Below are 15495 nucleotides of genomic sequence, written 5' to 3' on the forward strand. Positions count from 1 at the left end.
CAATTTGTTCATGAGTTAAGGTTGTTTAAAGCATTTTACTAAAAAATCTTGGTGGACTAGTGGATGACTAATATGAATGAAATGCATATTTCAAAATGTTTACATGCACATCATTGCATGTCATGAAATTACTATTTCTGAGTACTGTATTTCATTTTTATGCATAAAATGGATGTTTTGTATTGCTTGTTCCAATATGGTAGAAAGGTAATTTAAGTTCAAAACATGATTTGGGGAATATGAGTTTACAGATGTTTTGGCATGTTATAAGTACTGATTTGTATCAGTAGTACTGTATCGTAACACATTTGAGTAATAGCAAAACATACTACTGAGAACACATCCATCAGTGTTTAGTGATTAACGTTTATTTAGGTCTTAAAAAATGCAGCCAGAACAAAATTAGTTGTGCACAACCAGATGTCCCACAACCAACCCAAGTCAACTAGTCTCTTGTGCATAAAAGTTTTTTTTATATATTTTTTAAACTGAAATGGAAAATATGAATAGAGGAGAAAAAAGACTTTGCGATGCTGCTTAACATGCAAACAGCATTTAATACCTGGCTGAATTGTAGTGTAATTTGGTCCTGTAAATCTATATAGCTCAGAGACCGTTGAACTTCAGCTGGTATCACAAAAAAAGCTTAACAGGGCTTCATGTCCAATGAGCAGAGATCAGCCCTACAGAGATCAGCAATGGTGGAGGTGTGGACAGAGCTCTGGGCAGCACACCTTCAAGTTGAAGGTTCAGATCCAGTACTGTAATGCTTTGCCCTTTAGAAGGCAACTGATTACAGCACTCGTGTGAAATAATAACAAGGCAAGAAACAGAACATATTAGGCACAAATGAGAATAAAACAGGGTTCTCATCCCTTAATATGGCACCTTAAGCTGAATAGTTTCTTACTGACATTGTCTGCAAGGATTATTCAATACAGAAATCACTCCTTGCATAATCAGTCAATGTACTTTGATCATGCTTGCAGGCATGGCATTATACAACGCATAGCTTTTGTAATGGAAATGATGATATAAAAGGTGTAGGGCTAAAAAGAAAACATTGCCATTGTAATAAAAGCCAACATATTTGTAATTTATGGCTAATAAATTGTTATAATGTTATATGATATGAATAAATTGTTAGCAGCTTGGAGAAAGTAATTTTGTTTTCTAAATTCATTGTGATTACAAACTATTATTGAGCTCAGCTTTTTAAACATTGTTTACCTAGAGGGAGTTAGAATTTCCACAGCTGTTTCATTCATTCATTTTTACACAACATCTTGACAGCGCTGGGGAGGCAGAGAGAATATGTGTGGATTTCTTGTGTGCTACATGACAAGGCTTACAATGTAAAGGCAAGGGCTTAAAGATTTAATCAAGGAATGCGAAACGTTAGTCTTAATTAGTGCATGAATCCCCACATATTTCAAAATTCAGCCTTGACTATGAATGTAAACCCTCATCTCTAAACCCTACTACTAAAACCCATGTATTGACGCTGCTACAAGCTTAAAATACATATTTTTTATACAAGACAGAGAAAGAGAAGGACAGAGAGAGAATGAGAGAGTAGATCCACTTCACGCATCTAATTTGCCTCTGACACTTACTCATGCACATTTCAACTTCCATTATCTTTCTTCATCACTCTCAAAGTTGCATCACTAAGTTTTATATCATTTTAGTCATCCTCAGTCTTGGTCCTGCAATCCTCCCAACTCTTCTGCTTTCTGCCAAGGTTAACAATGATTTCACTACAAGATTCATCTGAGCTTAGACCACCTGGATTTGCTGAAGGCTCATAAATTAAATTCACAATTAAGTACTTGAGAAGCAGTTGAGAGAACTCGATGACAAGAACTGAAATGCACTACATGATTTGCCTCTACCCTGAGTACACAGTCACAGTGAGACTTGGATTTGGTTTAACTGAGTGCTGCTCTTTTGATTCAAATCTCAAGATCTCCATGCAGTCCTAAACCTTCAAATGCTTCTCTCAACTCTACACTGTCCAAATGAAAGCAATACACCTGACAATGCTGCAATTGTGTCCGTGCTCATGAGAAATTAATTGTGAATGAATGATTACAGGTACCTAGCCTCTCTAATCCTTTTTCTGCACACAATACAGTTCCTTGCAGCTCTTCTTTCAAGATTTGAAGTGAACCCGTCTCATTACAAATGTACAAAAATGGCACATTTAAAGGCAGAAATTATTCAAGAAAGGATATTTAAAATTATGGACATTTTCAGAACATGACTCACTTTGTCATCTTTATCTATTAAATGTACATTTGGAAAAACTCTGTAACATTAAACATTTGGGTGTAATTAAATTCACTCTTTTCATGATTTTTTTTCATTTGCTGGACCTCCAAATTAAGGAACACAGCTATTACTTAATGCCACTATTATTATTTTCTTTTTTGGAAAATGACATTACTTACTGTTAGATTTCTTGTTTTTTTATTGTAACTAATACAGAAAATGTGTCTAAGTCAAACTAACTCCTATAATCACAATCTATTGAAAATTCTCTGCTGTTGAGTATGTTGTCATCAGCACATCACCTCATTTTGCACTTTAGAGGATTCCTGCATAGTATCTACTCCATGACATCACTTATGAACAGGAACCCCTCTCCTCTACGATAACACATCCTAAGAGCACTACAATACTACAGTATACTACCTAATCATATTCAGCTGGATCCTGTCCCCTTAGGATTACCAATTTTAATACTGTTTCAATTTTTGTGTTACTGCATTTATACTAATGGATATTCAAATTTATATATTACGTAGGATTGTTGAAATATGCAGACAAAAATCTAAATGAGCAAAGCACTAGGATCAAATGTTAGTGTTCATCTGATCAGAGTCCAAATAAAATGTAATGTCATTGGCCTCAAAGTCACATCTTTTGACCACTGGTCTTGAATTTCTCAAATCAAATCCTTTGATTTTTATTCCACAGGAGTTTTCAAATACTAAGGGGCAGTGACATTAAAATTGGCATGTTAGAGATTTTTTACTATCACTTATAAGGATATGATTTTTTGTGGAAATATTGCTATCCTCCTGTTATGTTCTTTAAACCAAAGGATATAGCAATATGTCAAGGAATGTAATTAAAACCATACAGGACAATTTAAGGCAAGTCCAAGCCATGTCCTGGTTTTTAGAATAATTCTTTTTAGATATGTGATTTTCATTGCCATTACAACATACTCTCTCTGTTCAATTTCTCAGGCTCAATGAAAATCATATTTCAAATTCACAATTTGAAAAGAAAAAACATGTCGTCTTAGGTAACATTTAAACACAAGGCTTCTCTGTTTTATATGTTCTCTATTCAGTTATCTTGATCAATGAATTTAGTTGTAAAAAAATACCCATTTAAAAAAAAATGTCTTCCTATTGGTTGGTCCTGTAGACGAGTTTCCTATTGGATGAGAGGCGCAGAACGATCATTGGTCACCGTCTTTCGGAGGCGGACGTGGGCAAATGGATTGGCCCTGAGATGAAACACATGGGGTTGGTCATGAGAGTAACTCCTTAGACACAGTGGTGCATGGTCTCAGAGAGAGACATAAATGTTCATTTAATGTTTGTCCTGCCAAAGGAGGGGAACATTCTTACCTGGTTGGGGAGGGTGGAGGAGAAGCAAATTCTGCTGAGATCTGGGGATAAAGAGAGAGTAAGACTAGATGGTCTAGTCTGGCGATACACAAACCGCACAGAATAATGAAACAATAAAAGAATATAAGTATCGCTTTCTTGTCAGTGGAATTTCCCATCACGTGGATCTACAGGATTCAGGCTATTCACAATTTTAAAAATTTGAATGCAATAATTTGATGCATATCATCATCATTATCTCACATTTGGGAGTGTAGGAGGGCCCTTCTGATGCCTGACCTGAGTTGTGTCAGGGTTGACCATACTGTAGGGCCGAGGGCGGAAGGTGCTGACTGGGTGCGGTGGGGAGCGCTCCTCTCCCGCCTCTGGACTGAAGCTCAGCATTCCAGGGGATCCAAGCTTGTCCAGCTGCCCAGTGCTGGTGCTGTTAACTTTGGAGAGAAGGGGGGAGCTGACCGAAGGTACAGGACAGAGTGAGAGAGAGAAGGAAGAGGAGATAGGAGAGAGATATTAGGGGAGTCAGTGTCTCAGCAGAGTATGGCAATGTAAATGCACATTTTGATGTTTAAGATTAAACATTAAACATTCTTTGCCAATTCTCAGATTGTCTTTTTGATATTGTTACAAGTGGAGACATTTATCTTCACAACTGCCATTACGATTCTCAGCTGACACACCTGTTTTCAGGAGGCTCAGGTGTGTTTGCATAGGGCTGAGTGTAAGAGAATGGGAACCAGCCTTTCCTGAGAGAGAGAGGAAGAGAGCAAATGGGACAGGGTGTAATTCAGTGAGTACTGAAAGCATGATACTGCTGAGGTACATCAGACACACAGGGCAGAAACAGCACAGAAACAGAAAAACAGACAAGAACAGCGCAGACACACACCGTCCGGTCCTCTCGTTTTGTCCATAGTGCCACCCATCTCGTGGCTCAGAGATCAGGAGAATAAGGATGTCTCCAGGGAGGAAGTGTAGAAGGCAGGACCCCCCTCCACCACCCCCCTCCACCCCTCCAGGGGCATGGGGAAAGAGGGCTTCTACCCTGGGAGGGGGCGACAGAGGAAGGACTCGAGGCAGAGTTGCTCCTGCAAAAGAAGGGATTTGGCTCATATGCACGTCATATCTCGTACGCACAAGTCATGCTGGATAGTAAAATATACTCATGTTCACTGCAGAGAACGAAAGAATGCGAGACAGACCTACCCAAAAATCCCAGTCTTGCCTCACTGACTGGTTTCCGTGGCAGTGGCAACGTGGAGGTGGCGTAAAGTTCGGCTGCTTTAAACAGCAAGGGATTGTGGGAAGGCGAAGAGTTGCTGATGACCTCCAGGTGTGGCACTGGTGTGAGAGCTCTGGAGAGAGGGGCACTGTGGGGAAGGGGGGGGCTCTGGGGGGCATTTTGGGATGGGGATAAGCCTTTGAGGGAACTGTGGGAAACTGGGGAGCAGTGACTAAGAGGGGCAGAGGGTGGACTTTGGGAGAGGCTCAGATTACTGGTGGCCGTGTGCAGCGGTGTGTGTGGGGAGTGGCTGGAATTGGCAGACGCGTTGCTGTTGCTGTTACTGAGGTTGAGCGCGGCCTGCTGTGGGGTACTGCCGGATTGTGCAGAGACGGCGCGGAAGGTTTGGGGACCAGGGGCATTGTGGGTGGGGGTCTCACTCTGGGAAGACGGAACGGCACGCTGAGAACGAAGGGTACTGTCACCATTGAGCAGTGGGGGGACTTCCTGTACAGACAGTCTCTGAAAGAGAGATGGATGGAGTGAAGAAGAGGTGTATCAGTTGGAGTGAGACTGCAGCATGGCATATACGTTGTCATGCAAATAACTGTATCAAATGTTAGGAACAAAATGCTCTCTTCCCAGAGTTTTACCTATCTACAAAAGCTACAAAGGCCAGCTCTATGCATGTGCTGCATCATAAATCTTTGCTTGTAATCCATCCCATAAGCATTCCGCATTCACCTGTTCAAGTGGCTGCGCGGCACCCAGCTTGGCATGTCGGAGGACCTCAGCTATCCCAGCAGCCCCGGAGCCCTGAGGGGCCGTGTGTCGCAGCAGGTTGAGGGCCCTTTCTGGGAGGCGTGTGGGCTGGGAGCAGGACTGCTGCCAGGAGGACAGCTTCTGGGACAGGAGCTCCCTCACCTGGAAGCAAAAGGGAGGGCAGCCTGGTTTAACACTTACATTATGACTGGTGTCACGAAAATAATCATCACGGGTGCCATCTGTCATTACTATTCCTGAAGGTGCTGCTTTTGAATACCACCAACAGGTAGAAAAGTAAGGGAAATACGAACTGTCACTTTTCCAGAGATAAGCCGGGTGGACCTACCTTGCAGTGGTAGTTGATGAGGAGCTTGGTGACTGCACACTGCCTGTCCACCAGGAAGCAGTATCTCCTCCTCTCCTCTGTTAGGGCTGAGCGGTAGCCCACTGCCACCATGGTATCCAGCTCCCCCTGGCGCCTGCTCATCAGCTCCACAAACTGAAGGGGGGGTGTAAGAGAGGGAATCATCAAGTCCCAAAACTGAGTGGGGGGGGGGTTGACAGAGGGTATAGTCCCAAAACTGAGGGGGGGTGTGACAGAGGGTATAGTCCCAAAACTGAGGGGGGTGTGACAGAGGGTATAGTCCTAAAACTGAGGGGGGTGTGAGAGAGGGTATCATCAACTCCCAAAACTGAGGGGGTGTGAGGGAGGGAACCACACATATAATCACTCACTCACTGGGCCCTACATTTGATCAACACTGTGCTTTACAACAGCTAGTGCATACACAAACTGGCCAATAACAGTGTGAGTGAAAGGGTAAAAGTGACCTTTATGTGCAAAAAGTCCAAATAGGAAGCAATTGTGGGGAAAAAGTGATATCACATCCTGTCCGTGGAACAACAGTGCCAGGATCCAAATCACACAAAAGGCCCAGTCTCTCCCTCCACCTTCTGCAAACACCCTTCTCGCTTTCACTCCTTCTGCTTCCTCTCCCTTTCCTTTCCTGCCATCTCCCTTTCCCTCTCTTTTCTTCTTCTGTGCACTCTCTCCCACGGCACATCTCTGCTCCCGACCCCCACAACCCTCTGTCCCTTATCAGCTGAGTCAGATTTCTGCCTAATCTCATCCGCTTCACCTTGTTTTTCTCCTTAACCAACACACACACACACACACACACACACACACACAAAACACATACACACGCTCAGATCTCAAACTACCAAAAATCCTGTCTTGCAATATAATGGTATAAACAGCTGTTATTTCAGTAACATTTCATACAGCATCATTTCCATGTGCAGTAATTGTGCATAAACATGGTGCAGGAGTTGCGAAGAGTGCGATTTTAGTAAGTACTGTGTATCCATGTATGTCAGCGTGTTGTGTGTGTCAGTATGCATGCATGTGTGTCAGCGTGTTGTGTGTGTCAGTATGCATGCATGTGTGTCAGCGTGTTGTGTGTGTCAGTATGCATGCATGTGTGTCAGCGTGTTGTGTGTGTCAGTATGCATGCATGTGTGTCAGCATGCATGCATGTGTGTCAGCCTGTTGTGTGTGTCAGTATGCAAGCATGTGTGTCAGCGTGTCGCTGGAGCTGGCTCTACCTGCATCTCCCGATCTCCGTACTTGTTCGGGTGCCGGCTGCTCTGGCTCTTTCTGCGCAGCTTCTTCAGCTGAGACTGACAGCGCTCGATGGAGTCTGCCTTCGACTTGCGCTCGCTCTGGTACTTCTTCAACGTGGCCTAAACAAAGAGAGGTGACAAGTGAGGGTCCTGTATTTTTATTCTACAGCATTATGATATTTAAAAACTCCTGATACTGTTCTCTGAATACTTTCTAAGCGATACAGCTGACAGTTCTCAGTTAAGAACTTTGCCTACTTGAAATCAATCTGAAATGTTCTGGAAAACTGAGTCTTTGAAAATATACCACAGTGAAATTGTTTAGCGTGATGGACCAAGCACACATCAAAAAAATGACAAACTTTTCCCTGGGTTTTACTGTCTTGCAAAACCAACATAGCTGGGATTCTATGTTTGGGACAGAGGGAGAAGAGAAGTGGTCAGGGTGGGGGTGATCATGGTTTGAGACTCAACCAAATTTCAATGTCATAGGTATTTTTAAAGCTTTCCTCTTGCTACTGCTTGCTTGAGTAGGATCCTACCAAAGTATATATACCAAAGTATATATAAGTGTGTGTGTATATATATATATATATATATATATATATATATATATATATATATATAAATGAAACTCACTGTCAGGTATTTAATGTCCAGCTCCAGTTTCTGCTCCAACTGGGAAAGCAGCTCAGAGTGGAACAGCTTTAACTGCAGGCAACGAGATTAGATAATTAATCAATACCTCGCGGCCACTGCGTATGTACTTACAGCATATCAGGCAGGAGAGAAACAGCAACCATGTGCACATATGACAGTACTGACACACAGACAGTATAGTGTGTATGCACACAGCACACTCCACGCACTCACCACATCCTCCAACTGTACTTGAATCTGTCTGTGGACCTCTGCCATTTGAAATAACGTATCACCTGGAATGGAAACCATGACACTGAAGTAATTTCTGCGCTGGAATGAAAACCAGCAGACTGAAAATGCAAGCACAAGTACTGTATTTTGACATGTGTTGATGACAAACGGGACAATCTCAACAAAGGCATCAGGGTAATACGGTCACTCGATTGCAAAGTTACAATCACTCAACCTATAATCAAACAGGCACCACAATTATTCAAATGCACTGCTGTGTGGTTAACTGTATTGAGCAATACAGAGTTTAGGTCAAATATACAGACGATGTGAGCTGTAAGGTAGTGCTCATTCAGCTCGCTTACTGTATTCTTTAGGAGCACAGCAATGCGCTGGACCAAAGTGTACTAACCGCAGCTGACCCCTTCATTACTGCTATTGTGGTCTTGACTGGACTGCATCACGCCCTGCTGTGTTTCACTGATTGCTGTAGGCTTGCTGAGGTATAAACCGTGATTCCCCCATTGCATTGCAGAGTATGTGGCATTTGGCATCTCTCCCTTTCTTTCTCTCCCTCCCCCACAGTTTCGCCAGCACAATACGATCATGTGGTGTTGTTAATCTCACAACAATGGCCCCACTCTCTCTCTCTCCCTCTCTCCCTCCCTCCCTCCCTCCCTCTCACTCGGTAGCTCTCTTGCTCTCATTCACTCACTCCCTCACCCAGTTCTTTGGACCCCTGGCTGTCGCTGGCCAGTTCTCCCAGTTTGACCAGGGCGTCGAAATACCCCTTGGCGGCCACGGTCACTCCTGAGAGGGGAGAAACAGGAGAGCCCAGGCAATGATTGACTTATTATTATCCTACACTAACAGTTCAAGAAGGGAAGTAAAACAGTGAAACGGGACATTGAGAATGGTGCAGAGCACGAAAAAAGGTTGAACACAGTGGCATGACACAATAAATAATGTCAAAGTAAGGCCGCCCAGGTCACCTGTCAGTGCTTTCTCATAGTGCTTCCCCATGGTGACAAAATTCTTTAGACTGGGATTAAACTGGTCCAGGATCCCCTGAAAAAAGCAAACATGCAGAGGGAGTTGTGAATATATACATATTTTAATTATTAATTTGTTTCACCCGTACTCTTGTTGCAATCAGAAATTTTTTAATGCTGCTGCTATTATAGATATAATGAATTATATTTTTAGAATTAATTCACTCTCTTCTTTGTTATTCTTCACAACTACACAGCAGAAGTTGTTCTTCTGAAATATTTTACTCATTATGGCAGTACTATTTAGTAGGTGCTTTGGTTTTACTGTTATATTTTACGTTAGAGCTGTTTTTCAGCCTATTTTTAAACCAATAGTCTGTTTGTTCTGTACCTGTGTTATTGTTGTGGTGTCTGTGATACTTAAGGTGTAATTGCCTTATTAGCCTTTTAAGTCAATGTGGATCAGAGCACTGGCCAAATAAGTAAATTAATACTTGTTAATAAGGTGTTACAAGAGTTACTTGAAAGTGTGCTATTTTAACGACTCAATAAAAATAGATCTCTGAGTATAACTGATTGCCGGCATTTATATTTAAAAAGTTATAAAACTGATAATCTTTAATCCAAACCCAGTGATTTCCAAACATCTTGGATTGCCCAGGTCTAATTCTTATATGATCGGTGTCACAGACCCTGATAAACTCTCAATTTAAACAGTTTGTGGTGGAGGAAAACATGTCTTTGCAAACTGCTAATCTTGTCCTTTCAAATAAGTACACAAGCTTATGGATACAGGTCATTGTTTATCATTTCATCCCATCACACACACAGGGCATACAGCATTCAAAAGAACCACAAATTATGCAGGAACTAGGCGTACCATTGCACACAAAACAACACAGATTGCCAGTCCAAACTCATTTGACTGGTACTCCACGTCATTGTATGCTAGTAACATGCCGCTCTTTAACCCCATTTCACTTCAACTAACCCATACCTTGTACACGTTTTCGGTCATCTTGTTGACCTCTTCGGAGCGAGACATGTTGCTGTTCCTTGTGCGCTGTTTTGATTGGCTCCTGAGTTGGATTTATGTCAGTAGACTGCAACCTCCTTTAAACCCAAAGAGGAAAGAAAGGATGAGTGGAGAATCCTGAAGATTCCCTGTAATCAGCAGCGCACAGTGACTTGCAGGTGTCTGGAACAAAAGGTGCTAGGCCACACAACAGTGCTCTAGGCATGGTTGCCCAGAAAGCCCCACAGTGTTCCCCAGGATGTTTTCTGAATGGTCATTACTGTTGATTAGTGTCAGTGATTAGTGTCACAGTGATTAGCATCAGTGGTCAGGCTCTGAGTTGAATTCACGTGCAGTGTTACAGCAATGCAGAGTAGTTGTTAGGATGCCAGCTGCATTCTATATGAACCACTATTACTTTATCCTTAACTGGCATTCTTGTAACTCTGTATAAAAGGCCTCATCCTGAAATGTCAGAAAATTGATAGTATCTCATCATTGCATAGTAACTACCACAGCTGAGGTACAGCGGTAAGATACTATAGGAACAACTTGTAACCCACTTCCTTTGTAAAATATAAAGGATAAAAAAATTTCACCTGCAATTAAGAATTCTTTCAACTCAGTTCTTCCTTACAGAACAATGTTATGGTTAGAGAGGGTTAGAGTTAGGGCTTTGTTTGTTTTTAAAATAAGAGTTTATGACAGTGGATACTGACCTGAATAAACAAATGCTATGATACCAACAAAGAAAACCATACTGGATTTTACCTATCCACATTCTCAGTGTCGGTTCAGACAGAACTTGTGGCATCCATTTTCCGGAACTGTACCCTAGACAACCAAATGAGGCCTAAAAATTCCTTGAGAGCCCCTGTTTCCCAGAGTGTAACATACAACTTCATTATTAATCTGATGTTCCACCATGAATCCACAAATCTTCATATTGGATGAAAACCAATTCTGGGTGGCTCTATGCAGGCCGGTTATCTTTCTCACTGATACACAGATGGTCATCTTTTACAGTACTTGGCGTAAATCGCCAAAAATTAAGAGTTATGTCATTAGGGGCTATCTCAAACCCATATAAAAATAAGTATGTAGACGGACATATAGGTACATAAAGTAGTACATAGAAATTTACAATCTACAAACTGAGAACAAAAAGTCTTTTCATGTGATTCAAGCCAAATTTATCTACCTGTTTTACAAAAAAACTTCTATATATATACTTCTATAAAATAGGGACGAGCTGAAAAATTCCTTCATTCCTTCATCTATTGAAAAACAGTCCCAAAAGAAAGTTTGAAATTATAATTACATCCAAGATAAAACCAACCAACCAAAACGTCCCTTAAATAACGGTATCAGTAAATGAACACTAAGCACAAAACACCTGTTGATCCCAATTTTTTCCTTTAAGATGTGGATGATTTATAATTGCAAAACCCCATTAGTTGTTATGAAAAGATTCATACCTTTTTCGAAATGCATCGTTGAAAAGAGATACATGTAACTCCCGTCTTTGTCTTTTTCACCCCCTTTCGCCGTCTATTATTACGTTTCTCTTTAGTTTATGAGGAGGGGGGCTCTTAACCCACCGCTGGTCTAAATCCCTCGACCCCCTTAACTTCTCTCTTTCTTTGACTCTCCGTCTTTCTCACAAGTTATGGTCAGGCGTTCGGTGCCGTGCTGTACCTTTCTTCATTGTGAACAAGTTACTTTCACGTATTTCGCTCACGCTCTTCTGGAATTTCATGGAATCGCTGGATTTTCGGTATTTTTTCTTCAGCTGATTTGCTAGTCCTCTAGGCGCTAGAAGCTCGGCCGTCCATTCTCTCTCACTCTCACTCTTTCTCTGACAATGCCCTCTCTCTCTCTCCCCTCACTATCCCTCTCTCCCTCACTCGGCCAGAATAACAATGAGCTAACGGGATTCGGGGCTGAATAGCGGTGTAGAGAATAATGACTTGAACTTTTTAAACCAAAGGAGCCCGACCCCAATGCCGCTTATCATTGGCCTACATCCTCCGCCCCTTCGCACACACACTCATTGACTTAGGTAGTATTTCTTGTCCTTCTCTTTTGATTTATATTTTAGCTCTGTCGCGACCGCGAGAAGATAATGCAAATGCGCCGTCTGAAAGGTGAATTAATTGCCGCCGTGTTTGATTTTGCTGAAAATTTATTAATACTGATTAGTGACGGTAAACATTTAGTAAGGCTCCATCATAGCCCTATCTTCTGTCCTTCGCGTTAGTGATGTTAGTCCTCTATCCCATTCTTTGTAACAACCCCACTGGCGTTTCAACAGTCCCCAGGAGAGAGGGCTAGAAAGGGAGAAAGACAGATACAGGATGGGAAGAAGATCTTAGGAAGGAAGGGTAGAAAAAAAAATATGAAATTGGTGGAAACGATACCAAAATGATGGGGTTGAACCAGTGAAGATTCCATGAAGTTTTTTTTTTTTTTTTCAGACTATGGAGAAAACATGTGAGGCTACAGTACTGAGGCCACATGACCAAGGGCGAAACATTCCTCTGTAAGAGGAAAATGCCGGCTTGAGGAAAGTTCTTAAACTAGGTTTGAACACCCCCGAAGTCTGCTGATTTGATTTGTGACACATATTGTAATATGTAGAGTTTTTTCTCTTTTATTTGGCAGGCATTAGGGTTTTCACAGCATGAATTTGAAAGTTTTACAAGAAAACGTGCTGTGTAAATTATAAGAACATCAATCATTTAGTGGTAAAATTGTAACTGTTACAGCTTTTGACAGCTCAGTAAAATGCCTTGATTGCTGTGATATGCTTGATTGAAATAATTATGTGTAATTTTGTACACATTGTTCAGTTTGACTCTCAAAGCTAAGCAAAAAAAAAATCTGTTTTCAAATATTGATAGTTATGCTGTTGTGCCGTAAAACAGGCAGAGCAGATAGCTTGTGCACTGAGGTACATACATCTCAAGAAAATTTGAGCAGGTCCAGCCAGAAGTCTCGCTGATCTGCATGATGTAACCTTTCAGTAAAATGCACCAATGTAAATGTATCTTGCAACTACATTGTAACACTCTTTAACTCCTGCAATGCTTGACCTCAGTGCAATGGGAATACTCAATGGTACAGCAACTGTGCCCCAGTAGGGAATCAAACCAGCAACTTTTCAGTTACAAGCCCTAATGCTTACCACTATGCTACACTGCCACTCCTAATACAGTTACCTTTCCAAGAATAATAATCACTTTAATGTGTTTCATCACATACTTGGCCATTTTAAATTCAGATATATAAGTGAAACTACATAATAATTGTTAAAACAAAAACAAAAGTTAAAACAAAAGGGAACCAAAGACCAGATGAGAAAAAGGACAATCCACAACACTTGAAAGAACTGAAACCAGGACAGAGAGCTCATTAAGAATCAATCTGCAAGCTCAGATAGCGTTGAATGTCACTTGGTGTATTTGGTGTATAGTGTCCACACAAAGACAGAATGGGGTACAAGTGAATATTGCCTTTTGAAATAGCTAACATTTGAAGGTTAAAAAGGGCCATCTAGTGGACAAATGGAGTCATGTAAAAACTGCATACTGTCAAACTACGAATGAACACACTTGCCTCATTTTAGGTTTATTTTCACACCGGGCGCTCAGATTTACCCTGTAGCAGTTTATTTAAAATTCTCAACTATTAATATATAACATCTCCATATAATGCCTGCAGGCTACCTTGACCCAGAGAAAATGTCTAATATAAGTCTAAGTTGTTGGATTTAGCCTTCGCATCATAATAAAACCTTTCTGTGGAAGAAAGCACCATGTAGGCCATATGCTTACACATTTCTGATTCTCCGTGCAGAACTTTAATGTTGATGTGCATGGAACAGCAGAAGTTCACAAATACCTCTGTTTATGCAACCTAATTTCAGCCCTTATGACACAATATATTATTATGATTACAGCAAAGCTTTCCAAAATAATGTCTTTAAGTAGTGTGCTCACACAGTTTGAGCAATTGTATTCAAATAAAGGAAGTACAAGTCTGACTTTTACATTTGTTTTTTGTTTTTTGTTTTGTTTTAACTTTTATTTTAAGTTTCCTAATTCACAGTGGGAGGGAGAAACCCATGCAAACATTTTGGCATTAGAACTGTGTGTACTGGATGAGCTCACTGATAAAAGCATGTCTGCACATGTTTCTTCTCTTTACTGATAATTATGTTACATTACATTATTGTCAATTAGCAGACAGCAGAGCAAATTACATAGGTTACAGTTTTAGATATTATCCATTTATACAGCTGGATATTTACTAAGGCAATTTTGGGTTAAGTACCTTGTCCAAGGGTACAACAGCAGTGCCCCAGCAGGGAATCAAACCGCCAACCTTTCGGTTATGAGCCATACTCATTACCACTACGCCACACTGCCGCTATATATATTTTATAAAAATAAAATATTGATAAACGTGCTTTAATTTAAAATTTGTGTTGAGCTCCTAAGAATTGACTGCAGACCTTCAACAGACTGAAATCTTAAATTAGGTAAAAGAAACCTAATGCTTGTAAGCCTGTTATACATGTTGGGGAATAGCGGAGGTCAGTTATAGCACATATTTACACCCTTTTCGTTTGTGTCTCTGCGTAAGATTCACGCTTATAGAATGCTCATACTCAGGGCTCCCTATGGAGTTGTGTCACAGGTAGTGGCCTCATCAGTAAAGCAGCACTCTGCCGCATTTAGATATCTTAGATATTTTAGCCCTGCGTCACGCTGTACTTGGATAGTGCAGCTACACTGTTTGATGTTCCCTGTGTTTTATTCTACTTCTTGTTCAGCTGCAGGTGAACCGCTCCTCTAAGCCATTCAGTTCGCTGACTAATTCACACATCTGAAATTGCCAGACATCCGGACTTCGGAAACTGGAGCAGCACACCGGGGTATCTAGGGTGCGTTGTCCTCATTTGCCACAGTTGTGCTCGACAGTGTCCTTCCCGCTGAGCTTAATAAATCTGTTTGTCGTTCCGCACTTCCTCAGTGTGTGTATTATAGGCCAGACTGACGCAGGGAGAGATAAAGGGATTGCTAGTGGAGGAACGCGTGGCGGTCGTTGGCCTATTAAAGCAAAAGATGACTCACCTGCTTCCCTCTCTCTCTCTCTCTCTGTTTAATTTGAGAATTTGACAGACCTATCCTAGCCACAGGAGTCAAATTTAGTTCAAGACAGTGTCTTCTGTGTCACCTGAGTGTTGACTACGCAGTGTGTTTGTAGGCTTTGTTGGGTGTATGGAGAGGATTGAGGATGCTGACAGTATTCAGCTTTATTTGTGCTGTCTGTCTCTACTACACTCTAATACAC

General features: G+C 41.3%; 1 protein-coding gene across 2 annotated transcripts; it reads right to left on the minus strand.

Moving 5' to 3' along the window:
* Nucleotides 1-3312: 3312 nt before the first annotated feature.
* Nucleotides 3313-12020, minus strand: zgc:158689 (uncharacterized protein LOC791177 homolog). Of its 2 annotated transcripts, none has more exons than XM_036539034.1 (15): nt 11616-12020; nt 10120-10235; nt 9123-9198; nt 8854-8940; nt 8131-8192; nt 7897-7968; nt 7240-7377; nt 5978-6130; nt 5611-5790; nt 4851-5388; nt 4534-4732; nt 4325-4390; nt 3927-4098; nt 3648-3688; nt 3313-3523 (listed from the first exon to the last, which is right to left on the minus strand). In XM_036539034.1, exons 2-15 carry the CDS (start codon nt 10165-10167, stop codon nt 3451-3453), a joined length of 1905 nt encoding a protein of 634 aa, XP_036394927.1. In that variant the 5' UTR covers nt 10168-10235; nt 11616-12020; the 3' UTR covers nt 3313-3450. The 2 variants fall into 2 exon arrangements, with proteins under 2 accessions (XP_036394927.1, XP_036394925.1); XM_036539032.1 differs by having other exon boundaries at nt 3891-4098.
* Nucleotides 12021-15495: the final 3475 nt, after the last annotated feature.

The sequence above is a fragment of the Megalops cyprinoides genome, chromosome 10 (assembly GCF_013368585.1).
Source record: "Megalops cyprinoides isolate fMegCyp1 chromosome 10, fMegCyp1.pri, whole genome shotgun sequence".
Taxonomy (NCBI): domain Eukaryota; kingdom Metazoa; phylum Chordata; class Actinopteri; order Elopiformes; family Megalopidae; genus Megalops; species Megalops cyprinoides.